This window comes from Wasmannia auropunctata, unplaced genomic scaffold, assembly GCF_000956235.1.
Source record: "Wasmannia auropunctata unplaced genomic scaffold, wasmannia.A_1.0 LD336060.1, whole genome shotgun sequence".
In the NCBI taxonomy this organism is placed as follows: Eukaryota; Metazoa; Arthropoda; class Insecta; order Hymenoptera; family Formicidae; genus Wasmannia; species Wasmannia auropunctata.
Window position 1 is genome coordinate 1,407,203 of NW_012026830.1, and position 24,227 is coordinate 1,431,429.

The 24,227-nt window shown below is 37.3% G+C and overlaps 1 protein-coding gene across 3 annotated transcripts in view; it reads right to left on the minus strand.

Annotated features, from left to right (window-relative positions):
• Positions 1-2,503: 2,503 nt before the first annotated feature.
• LOC105450543 (pyroglutamylated RFamide peptide receptor-like) overlaps positions 2,504-24,227 on the minus strand; it is a 73,216-nt gene continuing 51,492 nt past the window's right edge. For 2 of the 3 annotated variants that reach the window (XR_974473.1, XR_974472.1), the window contains exons 5-11: positions 19,775-19,898; positions 16,487-16,692; positions 13,691-13,805; positions 13,050-13,210; positions 8,638-8,799; positions 7,486-7,670; positions 2,504-5,118 (exon numbers count right to left, since the gene is read on the minus strand). Coding sequence is in view for 1 of the 3 variants with exons in the window: in XM_011690458.1 (XP_011688760.1) it covers positions 5,109-5,118; positions 8,638-8,799; positions 13,050-13,210; positions 13,691-13,805; positions 16,487-16,692; positions 19,775-19,898 (778 nt within the window). In the remaining 2 variants the exon portion in view is untranslated. The remainder of the gene's footprint in view (positions 5,119-7,485; positions 7,671-8,637; positions 8,800-13,049; positions 13,211-13,690; positions 13,806-16,486; positions 16,693-19,774; positions 19,899-24,227) is intronic. The other variant, XM_011690458.1, reaches the window with a different exon arrangement.

Below are 24,227 nucleotides of genomic sequence, written 5' to 3' on the forward strand. Positions count from 1 at the left end.
TCCATCGGCCGGATCCCTTGGGTTTCACGCCGTGCCCGCGCAAGATTTTGTGCCCGGTCCGACAGGTCAATAGTAACTTCCGACCACCGTCCGGGGGACGCGCGCGATGTAGCCGAGTTTTCCAGCAAACAATCTCTGGCTGCGGTATCACGACTGCTTCGCCACTTTGTGGCCACCCCCATCAAATATCGAATGTCACGCGCAGAGTCCGTCACGCGGGGTTGGAAACGCAATTAATCTTTGGTAACAAAGTACGTAACGCGGATTAACCCTTCGGCTTCGTTACAAGTTCAGCTTATAAATTGGTTGCGTTAAATTTTTATAACTCCTTTCAATGTTTCCACGTAAAAAGACATCCCTCGATTACTTGTGAACTAAAAAAAAATTAGGTATATAAATTTATCTATTAAAAAATATAATAATCTTGTAACTTCATAAATTCGTATGATTCGTACAGTTTATAATTAATTCTTGTAATTTCGCATTAAAACAATTTGTAACGTTTCTAACAGTTTACTCAAACTTCAAAATATTGAGTAAATTTGAAAAAGTTAATTATATATAATATATATTTATTTTTGCCATTTTATGTTAACAGATTTCTAAAAAAAATGCACGTTATTATGTTATTATTTTAACAATATTAAATTTCCATTATCTTTCAATTAATGTATTTCTACACAAAATCATACATAAATATCTATACTTCGCTACAGCGTGGAAGATTTCTATTACACTCGTATATACATTTTTATTATACTCATATGTTCATACATATATTCATACATATATCATGTATTCTTTACATGGAAGCCAACATCTCATTCGAAAACCGTTCTTCTTCCCTCACATGCTTCCTTTCTCTCGTCGTTTTCCCTCGAGTGGACGTTCCGATGTGTTCCCTTTCTTGCAACACGGTATGATTAGGATTGCGCGGCTCTACTCCGTTCACCCCGCGAGTTAACTTACATCACTTACTTTTTCCGGCTCTGGTCACGTCTGGTCGCCGTGCCATATTTCAGACAGTTTTATGTGCCCAGCAGGTCACGCAAGATTTTCACGTTGCCCCAAGTAACGATCACCTTCTCTCTTCGCTGAAATCGCGCTCGCCATCCCGTTCAACGTATCTATTATCGATTTCGCCACAACTGGTTCCCGGCCATTTGCGTCGACTGTTGTTGACATCCGTCTCCACGCGATCGTTTGCTTTACGACGGAATCCCGCGCGGTAATTTATACGCGGATTGTATACTTATAGTGTGCATTTATTCCGGAACATCGTGTTTCCGTAACAAACGGCCGAGTGTGTCATTTTATAGTATAGGCATTAAATCCTCTCGTCCCCCGCGGAAATCTCTGCGGCATCAGGCGGCTTTTCGGCGTACCAGAGCATAATTAGTTGGCAAGCTGATGCGCGCAAACACGATACGAAACATGAATAATCATAACGCAAATCCTTCGATCCACCCTCCACTCTGTTTGATTGGTTCGTCATAGATAATACGTGATGCGATTGAATTACCACGCGACAAATTCCACACATAAATGAATCCCAGCTTAATTAATTATATATAAACGCAATCGCTGAATATGTGGAGCAATGTGCTCGATTGCATAGTCGGGTATTCCCATTGTCTGCATAACTCGACGTGAGACATTGTAAAATATTTATAATTAACAGCTATACGTGCATGTAACGGGAAGCTGTGCGCAGATATAGCTACGTGCGTTACGGGGAACATGACGTAGACGTTTCGTAAGAATTTAATCTCAGATCCTGAATCTGGTCTTAACAGGGATGAGAGAGAGACGGGATCTTCGAATTTAGATAAATTCGGGACAGAGATGGGAACGATTGTTCAGCATTTATTTAACATTACTCGTTGTCGTCTAAAGGTATAATCATGCACTAGGAGAAGGTTGACTAGTACGCATTTAAACATTTAAAGCCGTTTACAACGTCGTGGTCTAATCGGATTGTACAGTTTAATATACTCGCTATTACTTAAGTTAAATTAACCTGCGCGTCACAATACACACGTATGCATTATCCCTGTGGAAAATATAAATATATAACTCTTCGCTGTATAGACTTAATTAATGTAATTGCTATACACGTACACACGTACACGAAGATCGACCTTTCATTGCCGAGACTTTCACGCTTAACGTTAAAAACATCCTCTCTTCTCTACTTCATTTGGAGAATCTATTTGCAAGAAAATCGAAAAGGGACAAGTAGACGATAATCCTGCGAAAAATTATACTTAAGAAAAATTTTACTTATATGATAAAATCTCGTTTTTAAAGTACGTAATTTGTGAAGCAAACTGTTGCGAATCGTAATTATTATTACTGGAAACATTGAGCTTTTAAAGAGAGTAAACTTGTATATTACACACAAATAATAAAATTATTTAAGATCTGAATGACTCATCTGTTCATTTATTTGTGTTTTACTAAATTTATTATTATGTTAAAATTATAAATTACGCGATATATTTTAAAATAAAATTATATTGCAGTAAAATTTATTCTCCTTTGATTTCTTTTAAGCTTTAAATTGAATTTTCCTGCAACTAAATATGTAGTTATAATAGTTAAATTATAGATATCAATCTTGCGATTAATTGTAATCTTTGGCAGATGAAAGGATGGCTTTACATATCTCATTACAGTTCGTCGGTAGACTGGTCATTATATCATTATCGTTACTGATAATACATCAAATACAGCAAGTATCTTAATAGCTAAAGTTGCCATTTAATACCGTTATTCTTCGATGGTTCCGACAATTAAACTACCTCTACGCTGTTGATTCAGTCTGTTAAAACGATTCGATAGAAAAAGAGTCTTTGCTACATGCGTTTAACGAAAGGAGGACGACAGTATAATGGAAATTATATGCGATATTAATTGAATCCTTTGAATAATGTCGAAAAAATTTCAATGCCCAAAAGTTGTACTTTGGTATGTAATATAATTATTTCAAAGCTTTCTTACCAATATCTATCTATAACATACGTACTTATTTGTGATTCTCATTCTTTTATTCAAACACACAGAACGACGGAAGCTGGTACACACTATGCAAATGATGCTAATTTTATACCATACGACATTATACTATAAATGTCGTAGACTAATCGCGCGTTTAATATCTTTCATTCTTTTCTTTTTCATATCGACTCAAAACTTTTACATCCTTATGGCACTTAACGTTTACTTCATCGACAAGCACAGAATCGCTAAAATCGCGTGATGTCACGTTCGTCAACTCTAAAGCAGCTAAATAATATTCATTTACTTATTTACGTATCTTATATACATTTAATAGCGACTTGGTTTCCCCAGTTTTTTTCTTTTAAACAAAGTGACTTATACTTATCGGAAAGCCCGCCTGCGTTCACCGCCGGGATGGGTCCCGCTTACAGTTAGAGTTGTACATTAAAAAGTCTTTTAATACACTAGCCTGTATTATTACATTATTGTTTTACCACTAATATTACTGTGTCAATAATAATAGATATTATTAATAATAATAGATAGAATCATAGCCTTATAACATTTTAATTAGATCGAGAAAGGTGAGAGCGCGAAAAAAAAAGAAGAGAAAATGCAATATCCTCCTGAGTAACAAACCGAGATTACTCATCTAAAGTTTGCTCTGCCAGCATAGCTGATAAATAAGCTAACTATCTAGTTACAATTATAATGAGATTACGTTTCCAGCACATGGCTCGGAGTCTCAAATGATATGCCATACTCGTTCCCGAATACTCAAAGAAATCGTCGTCGCCATGGCTTCAGATCTAATTGTTTGTGACGTCAAGAAAGTTACAAATACACAAGTGTGACATCTGAACATCTGGTATAGCTTAATTTCATTATACATATCCCTCACCGCAGAAAACTCGCCGTGAGAAATACTCGCCCCGGCGCAAACGTCGTTTCCTGAGGAATTGCCTAATTGTTTATCGCGTCTTTTCTTGGAACCGTATCTCCGAAACATTTGCGGAGCGTTCGTCGAAACGAACTTCTCTACGAAATCGGCGCACTTTGGTCCGTACTTCCGCGATGCGGTGTGTTTACCGACAAATATAGCCATTGTAAGTTTCTACATTTTCTTTGGTTTCAACGCGAAAACGTTCTTATTTAGCGCAAATACTGGGAAGAGAATCAGATCGATAGCGTTTCGAGCGCGACTTGAACGTGCACTGTCCAGTCTCAAGTATATTGCTGAGGTAGCGAATGTTATACACGGAGAGGAGAGGAGAACGAATTCTCTTGAGATCGGGACAGAGCATCTGTATATATAGCGCCGCCGAACGAAACGGCGGGCGAGTATTTTGTTCTCATACTTCCTACATCATTCTTACATTATTCTTGGAACTGCAGTTCTCTTGTGAATTAAAGGGAGACACGTATGTCAACATTTCGAGATTTAACATTAAACATATCGACACCGGGGGAAAACTTTTCGAGCGAGCGTCCCTTTTAATGGCCCTGCACCGAGCGCACCTAACTTCAGCTCGTCTATCTCGACGAGATATCGGCGGGATTTCTAAATCGGGCGATTTCAAGCTCATACGGCGTGTATTTATGGCCCCATTACACTGTATGTGGCCACTGTGGGTGCCCACTCGCTTGACCCTTATCCGCCCACCTAGCGTGGCTTTAACTGTACCGTTAAACTTCCAATTGTCCGAATGTCCAATTAATCAACCCGTCCAATTATCCCGCCCACGAGAGGGGGGAGGGGGGACGAGTGAGCGATAACGCTGTCGTTACAAGGTGCGACGGGGGGGAAGGTGATAAATAGATGATGAGCCTGTTCGGCAACTTACGTTACCTACAGATGGGAGATCGCCCAGCGGGATCGGTCTCAACCCACTAGTCAGTTCACGAAAGTTTACTTTTGCGTTCGATCGGCTGCTCGAAACAGCCGTTCGTATTATAGGTGGCCGAATGATCGGTGTGTGCCGTATCTCATCTACGCCGCGTCCCGTAATCGCGTTCTCTCCCGACTTTATTCACGTCACACTGTCGGAAGTGTCCTATCTGACGGAGACCTCCCTTGACGGCCTGGTCCGGGGATGAAGGAAGAATCAGGTCCATCTAAAAGCAAACGGAAAGACGGCCGGATAAAGAGAAAAAGAGCGAATGAGAAAAAAGAGAGAGAGAGAGAGAGAAAGAGAAGGGATGAAACACGTGGCGATGGAATTTCATTATCTGGCGGAGTTTGAGGAGGTAAGTCGTGTAATAGACGTTCTGCAGAGGATTACATTTGGACAAGTAAATCTGACTGAGAGCGACGCAGTCATCCCAATACAAAGCGTGCTCGAAAAGCAAATGACTCGTAGATTAACTCCTACCCCCAAGGCAATCTTCTTTTTCAACCCCTGAACCCTTGCGATAAGTAAAGATTTTTTAGTGACTGAAGCAAGAAGTCGCGGAATAGAAGTAAGGAGTCGCATACAAACTTTTGTTAATTAGATTATGAGAATTATGAGATGTTAGCATATAATTATTATTTATAAATTTAAGAGATTTAAGAAATTTCGCTAGATCTATTGAATGCTGCTTATAATTTGAAAAGTATAATGTTGAAGAGAACTGCAAATATTAGAAATGATGATTTGATTAATTAAAAAAAATTATTAATTTACATAATTTTTTATTTAATCTATTTCGCTAAATTATCCGTTTCGGTATACATACTTTAAAATAAATTTATATTTCCCCCCGAATAAAGAGAGATTGAATTATATATATAAAATTTTGGTATGAATATATTATATCGATATAAAAATACATACGCTATTTAATTACTGTAAGTAATTAAGCAGTATGTATTTTCATATATCCTGCAATAATTATGTCTGTGATAATTCAATGAATCATTATTTTTGCAACGAAACATTTGTGATAATATTTGCGACAAGATACAAGACGGTATCAGGATTACGAAACTATGTATTGCAAAACTTTCTCATCAATATAGGTAAGTCTGAAAGATTTTGCGAAATGGAATCTACGATTTCTTGGAATCTCTCTTCTATCTCTGTACATTTCTCCGTAGAATTATGAGATATTATTGCATGATTATTACCTAATATGCATAAATATTATTGCATAAATTTAATTCGCTAAATCTATTGAATGCTGCTTACAATTTAAACAGTATGACGTAGAAGAAAAATACAAATATTATTTTATCTTGTTATTTTCGAAAAACATTCTGTATATGATACGCTTGAATTGTTATATCTCTTGATATTTATTATTCTATCCGAGATATTGTTTTCGAACATATAAAAAAACTGAGATTCAATTCATTTAAATTGAAAATCAACTGTTTTTTTTTTCAATACGTTCATAAAAATTTCCCGTGTCAAACGTTTGAAAATAGATTACGGGCACGCACATGCACAACGCGGCAATAATCAATAGATTGTATCGTAAAACTAGATTGAGGAACATCATTCAAATTGCTTCTGTAGATTTATTTTTGCTACTATGTAATAACGAGAGCAGTTTGGTCGTCGCCGTTAAATTGGTGAGAATTGCGGTCATTCGGCAATTTACAAATATATAGATCATTCTTCGATTCGGCGACACCGCGAAATAAAAATGCTGATTTTGCGCTGATGCTTTTTTTTCCACATGCGTTAATAAAAGCAAATGTGTGAGAGACAAATATATAAAATAGATACTAAAATGAGTGAGGTTAATAAAATTGAACATAGAGTTGGATGCTTTATCATATTGCTTTGTGCACTGAGAAGCGTAAATGAGTAAGTTCACGAATGTATTACCTGCAGTTTTGTTATGTTTCATACTGTGTAATCAAAGAACGATCTCTCCACATAAGTTACAAAGTAAGTGTACATGCAATTATTTAAAGACATAAAAATATAAGACATACTTTAAAAAAAAAACAAGAAGTTATGCAAGCAAGTAATTTATTTAATGCATATATTTGTTGAAAACTGCTCAAGTAAAACACCAAGAATCGACTCTCTTCAAGATTGAAAGTATTGATACTTATTTGACTAAAAACGAATCTTAACAGCAGATTCATCTCTAAAATCTCACTTGTGATTTTTTTTATCCTTGCAACTTTAAGAAAGTAAGTTTTTGGATATCCGTTCGTCTGTCATTCAGCTATAGTTTTAATCGGAGTATCGTATTCTCAAGACGATTCTCCTTTACGAATATTGCATTACGCTTTTTCTCGGAGCAACATATGAAATGTAGCTAATCTACGTTGAATTTCTCCAAACTTCCCATAACACCATGTGTCACCGTGAAGCCGAAAGGAACTTTATTCAACCCTTCGATTTGCTGCGGGAACTGAATACGGAATTAGGTCTGCATCGGCGGATTAATGAAGCACCGTATTAGTTATACGTGGCCATGCCGAATGCGAGCGTGCGAAGGTGAAACGGCGACGTGTGTTGGCCAAACCGTGTTTCAGTTTACCTCGATCGAATTCGTGCTTCCATTCGTCTACCCTAGCCGGACATTCGTCGCACATGCACATGGACTTTCGGGGGGTCTCTCGCTGCCAGGGGGCACGCCCGCTTACCGGGGACTTGCGAGCGTGTCACGGGTGCGGGCCGCTCGAGTTTCGGGACTTTGACTCCCCGAAGGAGTTTCGGATCCACCTGAATCATGCATGCAGAAACGGAGGAGCTTTGGCTGGAGAGAATCTTATAGCTTACTGTTAATGTTGAAAATTCTCAAGCTGGGAAAATCGCGCGGGGAACAAGTTCAAAGCCGTTTTGTTCGGGAAGTGATCCTCGACGGAGAACACCGTGATTCAAGTGCACACCCTGCGAGAATTTATCTTCCTCCTCTGTGACGTCGCGTTAATTCAAACGAACGTTTTTCAATATAAAAATAAATCCCCCTCTCGCGAGTCTATAAAAGCCAACGTGAAATTGTCATCCCAGCGGATGATATTTACAGCGGTAGAAAAAAGTATATAATCCATAATTCTTATCACTCACGATTCGACCACCATGAAAACTACCGGTTTATAGCGAGCGAAGCTTTTTTCTAACTGGCGCGCACTTTCATTACTCTCACTGAAAGATTTTTACTGCCCGCGTCATTTGTTGCCATTTGCCAAGCTGTTAATAGTTCGCAGTTCGTTTTAATAGAAATGCAAAAGTGTATTTTCAAATTAACGCGTTTTATCGGTTGCATCGTAAATTGCATAAACTACTTGCGTGAACTACGCGCTCGAGTGTCACTCTGCGAATTCTGATGTTTCGAGAACCTCTACGTTGATGCTTTAATTAAACGCATTTACTTGCGTTTTCGAGAAAATAGTTATTACTGCGCTGCACTAAATTATAAGCGATTCGCCGAAAAATTAGAGGAGGAGAGCGGGAGGGTGACTTTTTGGGGATATATTATTTGAGGGAATTTTACGGCTAATATAGTTTAAAACGCTGCGAAGAAAAATTGCTGGCTCTCTACATTTTACGAAATGATGCGAATAAGAAACCAGCAGGATACACATTTCCAAGGATCGATAGGGGCGCATTTCGTAACTCCCTCCGGTCGCTTTTCCGTTCTCCTCACCGAAATGCACGGTATGCGCTGATAAAACGTGCCACGACGTACCTCACGCTGGTGGTCCTGGTCTGGCTGAGACTTGGATTCCTCGTTACTGACGCCCGGTAGCCTCTTCTGGGGCAGCAAATCCACCATCCGCCGCAGGCGGCCGACAGGAAGTTCTCCCTGAAGTGCTTCGACATAAACCCGTAAACTATCGGGTTTATACAGCTGCAATGCCGATATTGGATTAGAAGAGGCGATCGGCGGTTCGACGCGGATCGGAGCGGAAGTCGCGTTAATTGGCGAGCGGGATAAAATGTTCGTAAACCGCGCGTGGCGTCCGCGCAACCGCTCGTAAAACCCGCATATATGGTTATGGGCGCACGCGCGGTTGCATCGGAACGCGAAATGAAATCCGCGGTTTGAAATCCGGAACGCGTAAACGCGGCGCAATTTCGCATTTTCCTGTAATCGAAATTTCAGATGTATGCAAATTCCGTATCGGTCCTGTTCTATCTCACAGGACACCAAGTTTTTGCCAACTTTTTCGACGTGAAAACAAGAAGGAAAAAGCACGGCGGATATTTCGCGAGGAAATAGCAATTGGAAGATATTATATCCTCTCTTTTATTACATTAATATATTTCACTGTATCGACGTATTATAGAAATAATGATGTACATTTACTAATTAAACACGTCACGGGAACGCGTGTCTCCTTATTTATATCCCCAGGAGACTAGGGTGGTCTGGATATACCCCCAAACACTGGGTAGCTAGGGTTCCTCGGGGTTGCCAATCCCGTACTCACTAACGTGAGCCCCTGAGGGCTTTATCTTGATGACACGGCGCGATACAATGCGATTAATAATCGAGTTAATGACTGATTAAAATATCCAATAAATCCTCCGAACATACAATTGAAATTCAATATCGACATTTACGAATAAATTTTACAAAAACATAAATTCCGTAGAAGTATGTATTATTGAAAAATCGATCGATCCGTCATAGCTCTCTGTCGTTCAAAACAGTGCACGAAATAATCACTCACAATTCGTGTATTATTCGAAATCACCTTGAACTCAGTTCGATAAATGATTATAAATTATATTTATTTTATTAAATTATGAAATATATCTAAACTCAAGAGATTATAAAAAAAACAATTATCGCCCGCAAATGATATCATACGCTGATAAACTCACGATTTAATTCCGTTTCGATTGTCAAATCCGTATACTAGAATTGTTTTTTCTCGAAGATGATATCGCGTATTTGCAACAAGTTATTGATTAGAAGATAGTAACGTCAGAATTATGAAATATATGAAATACTGCATTCAAATAAGAATAGGCACTTTTATCTCACGTGTGTGAAATTCATGTTTCTCCGGGTTAATGCAGGGATTTTCATGAAACTTTAAACATTTGTGGCGAAGGAAGAGCTAAGCAGGATTTAAGGATGAGAGAGACCAGCGTTTCGAGATTTGCATTAAATAGAAGCAAAATTTGTTTGTAACTATTAAGAAGCTTAGCCACTTCTATTGAACTTATTACACGTTCTTGCTGGTATTATTACTGACTTCCAGACTGTCCCACACAGCTGCATACATGAGGACGTCTACAGCCATAAAACCAATGCCGGAGGCAGCTAGGAAATTGAGGAAACTTGACAAACTCTCTGCCACCGGAGGTCTCCCTCGGAGTTCGATGAAGAAAAGTTAGGAGCTATTTTAAAATTTGAGAAGGTATAGACTTCACCGAACTTATAACAGTTATAACCAAATAGAAAATGATAGGGCACTTCTGTAAAAGCAGGTTTTACACAAGAGAATCCTTTCAGCAGAGAAAATATTTTGCGTATGTTTCTCTCTATTGAATAAATCTTGCTTTAAGTGCCTTAAATGTAAAAATAATTTAATGCAAAGCTGATATTTTTCACGGAAAATTTTTGGTAAAAGAGAATGCATGTAAAGATACAAAATTAATAAATTAGTAAAAAATCGTTACTCCTTTATTTGTACATCTTATATGAAAAGTAAAAATAATTAAACCTGTATCATTCTTGATAATTTAATTGCATTTTAATATACTTTATTTATGCATCAATTAACAATTTAATTTTCTGGCTGTGACGTTGAAAGAATTGTTACAAGAAAAAAATATCTCGATAAAAATGAAATTTAATAGAAATGCTGTTCGTAGGATGAAATAAAATACTTATTGAACGTGCAGCAAAGTACATTATATGTATTTTAGAAAAAATCTCGTTTTAATTTAAAATTCTCGTACATTTAACGAGAAAAAAGCTTCTAGTTCGTGTTTGTTTAAAATTCGATATTTGAGCATTTCAATTAATCTATCACATTTTTTTCAATCATACGTTCTTTCCTTAACGATGATTTAATTGAAAGTAATTAAGTATTTTAATTAGATGTAACAAAATATTTTCTACAGTATTAACTCTTTCGGTAATTAAATTCTAAATTAACATCTACTAAAGTAAATTTAATTTTAGATATGTTAAAAGTTAAAAAGATAATAAAGCTCTCTCTGTTAAATTCGTTTATATGTACTTTCGAGTTTTTATTCTTTTATTACTAGATGTACCTTTTAAAAAAGGAGATGTATCTCCTGGAAAATTTCCGTTGCTAAGAATTTCACGCTAAATTCATTAAAGTAACAGTTTCTCTCAAAGAAGTTGTCGGAAAGGTAGCAGAAAGAATTTCACGTGTGTATGAAACTAAAGATTAAATTAAATTAAAAGCATAAAATGGAATTACTCGAAAAAAAGCGAATCTCTCTCGGGTAAGGAATATCAATTCTTTTTTGAGAGAAGAGGGCAAAGGTGATATAATGTTTTTTTAAAAGGCGATAGGAGAATCTGCACGGAGCGAAGAGAGAGCAGTGTATTTTCTCGGAACGACCCGAATCACTTCAATAGTATGCAATTTATCTATTGCATCCGACGTTGTTGCCCGGCAGCATCACGACTTGTTAAGCAAATCAGAGGTCGTTATCAAAATGATACACGGCGTATTCGCGGAGGTGGCTATTAAAGTTATCATTCTATATTGCGGAATGTAAAAAGCGAGCGACACGAGGAGAGAGAGAGAGAAAAAGAAAGAGTGAGAGAGACGCGCGTTCGATGAAAATAATGCCGCACGTGTCGTCGCCATCGTCGCAATTTAATACGGAGATGATTTCAAAATCCGCATTTCAATCGCGAAAACACATCACACCTACGCAACATGATTCTCGAAACGTAATGAAACGTGTATAAACACATTAATTGTAAATTTGATTTGGTTAATATTTTCGATAAATCAATATAATTTGTAACAAACATACGAAATTTGCTTCCGTTTAACGTACGTACATTGTGTACATTGTGTTATATGTACATATTAAATTTTGCATGCAAACCGAATAAATTTTGCTGTTGCTACAAATTATAATTATCTATCGAATTAAAAGGTGAAATCCCAATTTTTTACAAAATAAAATACTTGAGTTTTCTTCTCGCGATGTCAAATTAACGTCTTCAATCTCAAAATGTCGCGAAAATATTCGCGTTTCCGGAGCAGTGAATGCATCGCATATTTGTTCGTTACATAATATTACAATAATATCAGTTAAATTTACCTCGAGGAATGTGATTCCTATACAAAACGAATTCAATAGTCGAAGAAAACTTATATAAATATGGAATAGCATATACATAACTCAAAATGTACCAAGGTTTCCAGCTTTGTATTCGACGATCAATTTGCCAATTGAAATAAACGACATTGTCTGTGCATAACAATAAATTTGATTAATTTCAACATCAATGAAGTAGTTTCCAATTTTTCGTGTTGTTTTTAATAAACGTAAAATTTTTACTGAATATATTAATATATTCACTCATTCTCGTTTATTAATATTTCAAAGCAGCTTTGAAAGAGCACATAGAATAACGAATACAGTTACGCTTTTAAAATATTAATCGATATTTAAATATAAATAAAATCATTTTCAATTTGCCATTCTTACAGATTTTTAATTTTTAAAGATCACACTTTTACCTAAAATACAAAAAAGGCAAAATATAAAACTATATAGTAAAAGTATATATAAAAAAATATCGCGTCGAGAAATAAAAATTAATGTGACTACAAATTGCATAACAATTCACATTTTGCCAGTTTAAATGTGAATGTTTTAATCAAGAAATAAATCGAGATTTTGATATTCGTGCTCTTTCTGATTAGCTTATGATGCAACCGCGTACAGATTCTGTCTGGCGGAACAAAACTTGCGGCTGGCCGTAAGCTGATTTTTCTACTTGTAACACAAGCCCGTGAACGACTCCCCGGAGGCGATAACCTTCGCAACGGTGATGACGTAAAAGACGAGATTAAATCGTAGGTGTGAGGTCAGTTTTAGATTGACGACTCCCCGGCGCTTAATCCCCAAGTCGAGTCCGGGGCGTACCTGTTAAAATAGGCCATCAGCTGGAACGCGGTATTGAGATGCTTGTGCATTCCACCCTTGATGCGCGGCAGGAAGCCGTAAGCGGTCAGCACATTGTCAACAAGCATCGGGGCCCAACAAATGGCGAACAGCACCACGACCGCCACCAGCATCTTCACCACCTGTTGGCCGGCCGTTCGGAGCCGGTTACAACTGTTTTCTGACACTTACGAAGACCGCAATACCGAGAACATCCTGATATACTTGAACAATTTATCTGGATATGGTCTGAGTTTACTGAACAACGTGGGCGGTCTTATCCGCCGAGTAAAACTTGGGATACATTTTCAACTTTACTGGCTTAATATCGACAATTTATAGTCACTAAAGGCATTTACTAATTGGATTAAATACGTTTATTCTAAAGTTGAAATTATTTTACTTCAAAATAATTTTAAAATTTATGCAAGTTTATAAAATTTATTTGGAGTTTCACAACTATTAGAAAAATAGCAAAAAGTTACTTCATAAGTGAGCTAATTGTAAACAAGCATACAAGAGCGTTAACTACTAAGGATAGCTCTAAAATGATTTTTTGTAAATTTAGCCGTTTACTCCTTAAAATGTTATTGTTCCTAAAGAAAAAATTAATTAAATCAGACCTGCTTCATGGTTCGTGATTCTTCGTCTTTCTCGTCCCGTCGTTTGCGTTCATTTCCGCCCTGTCGCTGCGTCATGGGAATAGATTCCGTATCTACAGCGCTGTTTGGATTTAATCTGGAACAGATTAAAACTTGCGCTCTGCGATTATACGCACGAGGATCCTGTACCTCATTGTACGTCAATTCTGTCTGCTGCAGAAGACGGACGAAAAAAAAAATGAAGTAAATAGGCTACAAACAAGTAAGGAAATTCAATACAATATTAATTAAAAATTTTAAAATATTGATTTGGCTCCTTCAATATTAAAAAGAACTACATTAATTTCCTCGCAACTGATCTCGTCGACGAATGATCCTTTCAGCAGAAACTTCCGATTATAGTCTGTCTTTTTTTTTCATTTTGAACGGTAAATAGCGCAATAATTTTATTTCCATATGCGGAGACACACGGCGAAGGATATGAAATCACTATGGGAGGGATCACTGAATTTTTACCGAGCGTTTCGCGCATGCGAAAACCCATTTTCATCTTGGCAAGATATTGCATGCGTTAACTACGTTATGATTCCACTCCGCGGAATCTCCTTTGATCTTCCATACGCGACAGTAATTTTATCTCGGGAAGATTTCTCCGAATTGACCGACGTATTAAAGCCATGCGCCGGAGAATATTTTGCAGCAAAGATCTTCTCACGCGATCGGTGCAACGTTAATTTAACGGCACTTGCTGTATACGTATAGTACTCCAAGAGTGGCAATCGATACCACAAGATACCACAAGATTCATGTATTCTCCTCTATGCGATCCTCGATTCTCCGAAGAAATCACGTTGCGTAGCTTCCGCGGTTAAAAAATATTCTCCGTCTAAATAATTCAACCTTTCTTAACTACTTAGATGCAGAGAACTTTCTTCCTTCTTTCCAGAATAAAAGCACGCTTATTACATCCGCGTCTAACTTTGTCAGTTTCAAATTCAAGAGCCCGCCTCGTGAGAGCTTCGAAATGAATCGTTCTCAGAAGCGGGCGGAAGTACATTCCGAGACATTTTGCAGAGCATTATGTGATCAAAAGGGATAAATTTCCAGACAAAGGACTTAAACTCGTTAAACGCAACATCAAATTCTTCATCAAAAAATAAGTTCTTCGCACGCGAACTTATATCAGCCGGGAATTTCTCAAAGATTTCTCGAAGACATTCTTAAATGTATATATATATATTGACTATGGAAACGCGCGCTATCACGACGATGTTTCGCGAGATGCGGGAGACGGCGAATCGAATCAAGTCGAGTCGTAAAGTGCAAATGCATTCGCTATTACGTTTGCCCCATCGCGCTCGATCTATTTCAAGCGAACCCCGCCTGCGGGCTGCACACTTTCCAAAGAAACACTACGAACGACCGCGACCACGTCCATTACCAGAGAAGTTTGCTTCCCGTCAGAGTCAACTGGGCGTGTACATACGCATGTAACTAATGATAACAAACAATAAGAATTCAAATAAAGTTCTTCCGCAATAATATCTCCAACTCGAAAAGAGGAATTTGGACACTTCAACTGTTGAATCCGATCGCTTTGCATTAAGACGCTTTATATTAAGAATTATAAGTTAATTACATTTTGTACAATTATTTTTCCAAAATTGGTTTGAAACCATTTGTATCCGTTACATATTTTTTATCTCGATATATACATTTCTTGTCTCTCTCTCTCTATGTATTTTCACTAACTTCTTTATAATTGTTCTGTAATTCCTTTATCTAATTATACATCTAGCTATATTGTTCTTCTTAGAGATTTCAGATTTATTGCGAAAGTTCCATCGATCGCGGCAAGTTTACGGCTTGCGTTGCTCGCGACTGTTATACGAACGAGTCTCGATTAGATCTCGCAATATTACGTTATTGCCATGGGCGCGCGCAAAATGCGTTATAAATGGAAACGCGATCTTCTCTTCATCGTATTATCGCCGGGCCGACCTCGATATGAATTCCCACCGCGAGCGTCCGAAAATCCGGCTATGCAATTGCCGTTTGTATTAGATCGCTGGCCGCGCGCGCGCGTCGAAACGCCCGTCTAATGGAAAAAAAAATTGGGCGCTTTCCTTTTCCCGCCCGCCTACGTACAGCATGTGATTGACGTCCGCGACGAGGTAATCGACATTTAATGCGGGCCAGACGAGGAGGAACGACGGCCGTTTTTCGATTGCTGTTACTGCGGAAAAGGCAAATAGCAGTTTATACGTCCATTTATGGATTAACCATGTCCGATACGCACGGTAGGCGGATGTCGCACATAAATTAACGCAATCGGATTCACACCGATTATTGCGCATGGTAGAATTAGCAGCGGAAAATTCATTTGTTTAAATTGCCATAAGCGCGTCCGTCGCGAATATTCCGCGAAGGGTATTAACTATGCCACTGAGATTTAATTTATCTCCACTTCCTGTTTATAATGAGCTATCGATTATAACTGGAAACACTTCAATATCGCTCTCCAAGAAATTCTGCAAACGCATAAAATCGCAGTTCTATAATTCCTAAAGAAACCTCTCCGAGGCATTATCGTTTTATTTTACGGCAACTGATATTTTTATAGTCAACATCAACTATCTGTTTTTCTTCCGTATATTTTTTTCTGTTTTTTTCTATTATGTGCCAATAAATTTTTTTTTCGACGCGGATTTTGGACTTGAAAACTTTATTTTCATTTGAACTTGACTTTTTACAGATCAGAAGGAAGGCGTGTTAGACTCACAATTCACGAGCCAAAAAGAAAAACTGGAAACTTACGCGTGTCGCGACGTCATGTGATACCGGCGCTTCATAACGCGCCAGATTTCCCAGCAGATGCTCGTATAGCAGAACGCCATGATGATCAGCGGAAGTACGAGAACTACGACGAGCATGTAGACTTCGTGAGCCCGCCACAGGAGTCCGGCCTCGGAATCGCGAACGCACCAGTAGGCGATCCACCTCAGCCCGACCTTCTTGTGTGTCTGAAAAGAGGATTAGAATAAATGTGAATAAGAGGCACGCGCATGAAGGGCGCGTTGTTTCTTGCGACTGAGTAAAAGCATTAAACAAGATTAGAAAAGGCCAAAATGTGGTCTAAAGCGGATCTTGGTAATATCATTTTTGTGCGAATCTTACAAATTTCCTATTCAGGCATACTACGCGCATATTCGTCGGTCTTGAAACACAGCCCACACTGAATCCGGACTAACAAACCGCATTTGGCCTTTTCTAATCTCGTTTGAACTTTCGCGATTTCGATTAGAAGCATTAAATTCGTGACTATATAGAGCAATAAATTAGCAATAAATGAGCGTTTAATTATGACGTATAGTCGAACCTTTTTTTTAGTAGTAAAAGTGCTGCTAGATTCACACCCAGAGATCGCGCCCTTCTCGTGACGTGCCGCGAAATGTAATGAGGAGTGCCTCGAAAGATCGAAGCCTCGCGACTTGCGCCTCGCTTTTCCACCGCGTTTATTAAGTCGTTAGACAGTCATTTACATATGCCGAGACGATAAGATCCCGCCGGCATATGAGAGCTTTTTATTGCACCCTCGCCGTTTACTTGACGGCCTCGTAAAAAGGATCAGCGTCCACCTCCGCGCTTTATTAATCCTTTACAACGTGATTCTCTTTCGGATACGACCGAGGGAAGAATCTTATACATTCAACATGTCGCGAGAGAACCGTAATGGGATATTTTCCGAGCGACTTAAGCCGTAGAAGAGAAATTGTAAGAAATTTACAGTCTCTTTTTTACGGAAGAATACCAGATAGTGACAAGTCAAATTCTTAAAGCTAAATAAAGGATGACGGTTTTCAGCAAGGAATTTCAAGCACACTTATTATTACTGATCCTTTGCAATAACTCAGGCAAAATGTAATCTGTTATCTTTCCAAACGAATTATCTTTTAACGAGAGATTTAAGGAAAAACCGTGGAACGGAGGATCTCTATTAATATTTGATAAACATTTCGAGCACGAGAAATTAAAACATTTTCATTATTTCAAAATACTGACGAGGCTGCATTTGAACTTTAAAATATGTTTAAATGTAACATACCGTACACAGCGCGTTATTTATTATTTCTCTTTGTGATTGTAATTTTCGCTAACGCTCCACGAAAAATAAGGAACTATTTTCATTTCGAGCACATCTGTACTTCCTCTTTGACCGCGTTTTTATTGCCAACTCTTTATTCATATAACTTTTACGCCAAACCTGCGCAAAAGTTTCATTTTCTTCAATCCTTCATTTACTTTCTCACAAGAGTAAGAGTCTCTCGTACAAGAGACTTATTCACTCTCATTGTCAGTGAATCTCGGTGAATCTCAGTTCGAGAAACATTATGTGGCATCCTTGTAGAAAATAGATTTTACGTCCCGATTTGCGTCACGATTACAATCGGTTTATCTCCGACGTCATCGAGGGATTATCGGGAATATGCAGTATCAGAATAAGAAAAAGCATGTTACAAATAAATCGCATATCTCATCCTCTATAGATATATTTTATGACCGATATTTTTCATTGTAAGTAAAGTATAAAGATGGAACCAGCTTATATTCAACATAAAAGGAAATCTTTCATCGCAAAAATGGAATCTTCTGAACAAAAATTAAAAATATCAAGTATATTTATAGAAAATATCTATAGAATAATCTTCATCCCGTAAAATCTGAACTTTTGTAGACTGTAACATCATTCGAGCGAAAGTGTAAACGATTTGATTAATGAAAAATTTTTCTGTAAAGAAAATTAATTTTACGCTATAGATTTAAAGAAGTTCGAAATTTCAAGTCATGTTCGCATTCTACGTTTAACGCTAATTCGAGTGGATCAACTCGAGATTGCAGGAGTCTTTATATTCAGACAAATAAAATTTGGAATGAAATAAGCACATTAAATAGTATATAACTACGTCAAATGTAGTGTATAAATACGGATCAGCGTCTTTTCACTATCGATCCTGACGTCTTGAGCGTTCAAATAACAAAGAGCAATGCATCAAACTTTTATCTAGTAAAGTGCCACAAATTGCGAGAGAAATTTCCGCTAGGTGAAAATCCAATCACGTCGGATTCCGACGTCGATTTTCTTCTACGCGGCCGATTATCTCGGCTTAGCGGCGTATCTCTTTTTAACGCTCAGATAAATCACCGTTCATTAAAGTTAAGTGAGCGAGGTGTATCAGCTTTATCGGACGTGCAGCGCAACTACGGGGCGTATCGTTCTCGGATTTCGTAGATACACATCGCGCACACGCGTGAATCTCTCATCATCACACACGAGAACGAAATATTGCGAAGTGTTATGTTACAATAAACGATAATGCGAAAGTAACATGCTGCGCGGAACAAAATGACTAGTGGCGCGATGCGCAAAATTAGACAGATACATCATTTAGGATTATTCAGTAAAATCGCTCAAAGACAGGCGGTATTCCGTTCGATGTAGATATGTTTGGGATAATCTTCTACTTCACAAACGCATGAAGATTTTTGTTTTTTAATAAAGAAACGCAAAATGTGTTTCAGATCTGGAACAACTTGTTACTTTATTTACAAATCTTCCTTGAATGCAAGCTTGTTTTAAACAAAGTGGAAAGCAAATCGAGATTTTTTTCTTCAGTTCGGAATCAAATTTTCTTTGCCGTATTGTGATATAATTCTTAAATACGCCATCGTCATCGTTATTTTATTTACACAAAAATATCGGTTATAAATATATGTACAGAGGATAAAATACGTGATTTATTTGTGCTTTTTCTCATTTCGATATTACATATCCCGATAATCCTTCGATGACATATTTAAACTCATAAATGATGGAAAATTAAATTTCTCTTACAAAACAGATATCACAGATAAAAATAAACAGCATATTGTTACTTTAATTAATTTCGATTCATTAATGTTAATATTAAATGAATTTTGCTTTTCGCGAAACGTGATTGTAGTTTGATAGTTTCGAACTTATCGAAATGTTTAATGAAAATGGGGAAAATTAGGTACAAGATTTTCGGTAAGAAAACGTTGAGTGTAAGTTAAGAACATGCATACCTGTGTAAACATCATTGGTATTCCCAGCAGAAATGCGGCGATCCAAGTTATGATCACAATCCTACGAGCTTGGCTTATGGTGCACATGTACTGCGCTCTCATTGGATGTACTATCGCGTAATACCTGAAACAGAATTATTTCGACAAATAATTAAGACCTGAAGAATTTTATTTACGAACTTTTTATTATATCTATAGTGACATAGTAATTATTTTCAGTTAAAAGTTATTAAAAATCTATATTCTCGAAAACAAATATAAAAATAAAAGGAAGTATTTTAATAAAAATCACGATACAGACTGACGTCAAAGATTATGTTTAATAAAGCATAAATTTTATTAAAACTTCGTTGATAAACTAAGCACCGTAAAACGCGCGAATATGAAGTATCTCCGAGAGAGCTTCATATCTTCAATCGTGATCTTCACGATGTCATTTCTAAACATAGGTACAAAGCGCTTTATCTCGAGTTACCGGGTACGTTTCTCGCGAAATGACATTTGACGCGGTGTGAACATTAATTTAAGTGTACCTCACGAATATTCCGCCTGCAGCACAAAAATATAATAATCCGCGCCTAGAGAGAAGATCAAATAACGGCGTGAAAAATTGAGTGAACCCGCAACGCTTCCATTCGTAGCCCACGGCGATGTAATGCTCTTGTCGAAATCGACTATTCCGAGATAATCATTATGCGACCAACATATAGAATCCGAGTGAAATCGATCGTTTTGTATGACAGATATTCACTTTAATCAGCGACTACGAAATAAAATGAGATAATTCAGATAAATTTAACAACTGCTAATTGAAAGATTTAGAATTTTACAAACAAACAGGAAAAGTACAATATATGTATAGTTATGACCAAATAATTATTAAAATATATATAATTAAAATAATTACATGTATATATTATTAATACATGTTATTAAGAGAGATTTAAAGATTATTCATTGTCTTCTTCAGTTATATTTTTTATCTACATATTTGCGGACTAATCTATATCGATTAATGGCGTTATATATGGTGCAATATTTGTAATGCTCCCTCTAAATTAGAAGACCTGAAGAAGCATCGGTAAAAGGTTTAATTTATTTTGTATAGGTGTTTTCGTGTCAGCTAACAGCTGTGCAATATTTATATCATGTTAGCAAACAAACACGAAACTACTCATACATAATAAATTAAATCTTCTTTTGCGGCATTACATTTCACAGTGAACCAAAGTCTACCACTCTCTTCATGCCTGTGGTGCGCACCTTGATTGTATATACAGCAGATGGAACTTACAGTTTTAAAGCCGATCCAGAACGGCAGTTTTTGAGAGCGCAATTCGTCGCGGCAGATAATGATACAGGATACTCTCGATGGTTTTTTTACCAGACTTCCGGAGAGGAGTGTATGAAATTTTTAGGCTCTACCGAGAATCGAATCCGGGATCTCTGACATAACAGATCGGTGCGCTGTGTGTTGCGTCATGCTCGCGATCAGTAAAAGAAATACGAGGAAAAATTAAATGTAGCTATTTATCTGCATATTTCGATAGAGGACATCATAAGGCAACATGTATTCTGAATGATTACATTATCAATATATTTTATTATTAATATATTTTACGGAATATGATTCTTAAAAGACCATTTACAGAAATATCATTACACAAACGTAATGATACAACATTCAATAACTGAAGAAAGCATGAACAAGAATACTAGTGATTAATAGCCTGGTTTACATTCGCAAGAAAATCGAGACAAGTAAGAAATCATTATATCAATAAACAATAAAATTTGAATAAACCTAAGTAGATTTGAGTAAATTAATGATGAAATTAAATATTATGATATTAAATTGATTAAATATGTCTATTGCTGTAATCGGTATTTACAATTCATGTAAAATTAATCATTATAATAAATTCTTTAAAAATAATCTCTAAATACACTTAATAATGTATTAATAATATATATACATAATTATTTTAATTATACACATTTTAATAATTATTTGGTTCATATATGTACAGCAAACCTTAATTCCTGAAATATTCCTTTTTTTAAATAAAGGATTAAAAAAATTTAATTATCTGTTTTTTTGTATAAATCTCCAACTTCAACTACTTTGTTAGTGATCCTTGTTCAATTAAGAATTTACTTTTTCTTAACAAAAATATCAAAATGTTCATAATTTTCGAATAATTTAGTTTTCAGGATTAACAAAAGTACACAATATAGATAATTTAAATTAGAAAATTACAATAAACGTTCTTCAATATTTAAAAAAAGTTCCAAGTCGATAAAAAATCTAGATTATTGAAAAGTAGGACGTAACAGTCAATGTGCACAGAATGTGTATTCACATTATTAAAACAAGAGCTATTTTCGGCTCAGAGATTGTTTGCTGTAAGCTGCGTTTTAGTCTAGGGCACTGCGAAAATCGCCCGCATGAAATCACATAGGTACATACACTCGAATCGAAAAGTTAGCCAGAGGAGGCAAAGCCGAAGGAAAAAAAGCCTTTTTGTTCGGAGTTCCAGCTGTTGCAAAAGGAAGAATAGAAATATAATAAGCGGATAGAGGAGAAAATCGCGTAATATATAGAGCGAAAAAGCGGCCGAGGCATTTACGCTGCACTTCGCAGCGCTCCGCTGTTCCGCAAACTAATAACGCCATCGCGTTTCCCGCCGCGGCAGTTTCCGCCCGGGTCTCTATTTACTCGCGCGACGACGAAAAAGCGAGCGAACAGCTCCTTGTTTTCGGCGGCGGTATTATCGTCGTCATGAATACAAATTGTCCTGACCGATGCGCCGAATCGAGACGGCTCGCCGATAAGGGTCGACGGAATGAGTCGCGTCAAACGGGACGAACGACAGGCTATCGCTCGACTTTTTATCGTCCCCCCGCAAACCGTTCGCGTTTTATGACCGCGCGAGATTACCGCCGATGCGAATATCGTTTCGCGTGCGTTTTTCGCGTCCCGACGATGATTTTCTCAGGGCAGGAGAAGGGATTTACGTTTAAAAACGTCTGAAGCGTCGCGCGAGTGATTCCGCATCGATTTCTGGATTTCAAGTCTCCGTTTCGCATCGCAGAGAAAATAGCAAAGTGGAAATTATTCTCTCTTTGAAACATCGGTATATATTCGCTGATGCTCGTAACATCTTTGAACGGCATTTATGTCGATCATTTACAGACTCTGTGTGAGCAGTTTTCTTTCGATGTTGAAGAGTAGAAATTACAAAGAGAATAAATATCCAAAATAGAAGTCTAATATATTACAAAAATATTATACATATATATATATATATATATATATATATATGACACAAATTCAATTACTTCAATCTACTTGATGTTTTAATACATTTGGTATATCCAGCATGGCACATATATCTTTGTCAAAATACATAGCACGATATGTTAGCTTGACACGTCGTATCATATATTCGACGGCAATAACTCAAACTTCAAAAATTTGGCACTTTCCCGCTTCATAACTCCCACTTTTCGATTACACGAAGAACGTTTCAGTTTTGACGTATACACATACAGTAGTATACAGTGGCGGATCCAGAGAGTTGTTTTTTGGAAGGAGGGGGGGGGGCGGTATGACGAAGTATGAATATTTAGTTATTATTGTCGTTAATGTTATCTTTAATATTTTTTATTATTTAAAAAAAATTGAGTGAACATTATTTAGTCTCAAATAATCTCTGATAATTTTTTTTCTCAATTTATTTAAAACCGACTTTTTCCAATATACAAAACTTGTTTGGAGAAGCAATTGCGACGTGGTCAATTGCAGCGCGTGGTTAATCGCAACGCCCGATCAAAAGCGACGTGGCCAATCGCAACGCCTGGTCAATCGCAACGTAGCCAATGATGTGATTCTGATAATTTGTTTTCTCAGTTCATTTAAAACCGACTTTTTCCAATTCATGAAATTTGTTTGGAGAGCTCTGGGGAGGGGGCGATCACCCCCTCCGCCCCCCTCCCCTTGTATCCCCTCGCCACTGGTAGTATACGCCTGGAGCTCTATGGTGAAATCGCTCTAAAACGCTTCTCGTGTAATTGCGACCTCGGAAAGAAATTGTGAGCATGTTTATTACGTCGCCGAAACACTTAAATGGAATTTATACGTCGTGTAGCAAGATATAGTCTTTATACACATCGAGATACGGCCCGCTTGCTCGTCTGGATAACGCTCGCTACGTGAACTATCAACGCGAAGGAAGGTACGATCGATGCAGAATATCTCTGTACATATTCTCGGTCGTTGTATTTGACTTCGTTTGTAACAATGTACCATCGCATCGTTGATTGTACCACGTTACTAGACTACTTCTAAGACTGATGATAGACTAAGCTTCTTTAAGCTGCTTACCGCGCCCGTTCTAATTGCTGCACTTTGACATTCAACAGATCTATTCGAGATGGCTTCCTTATGCGC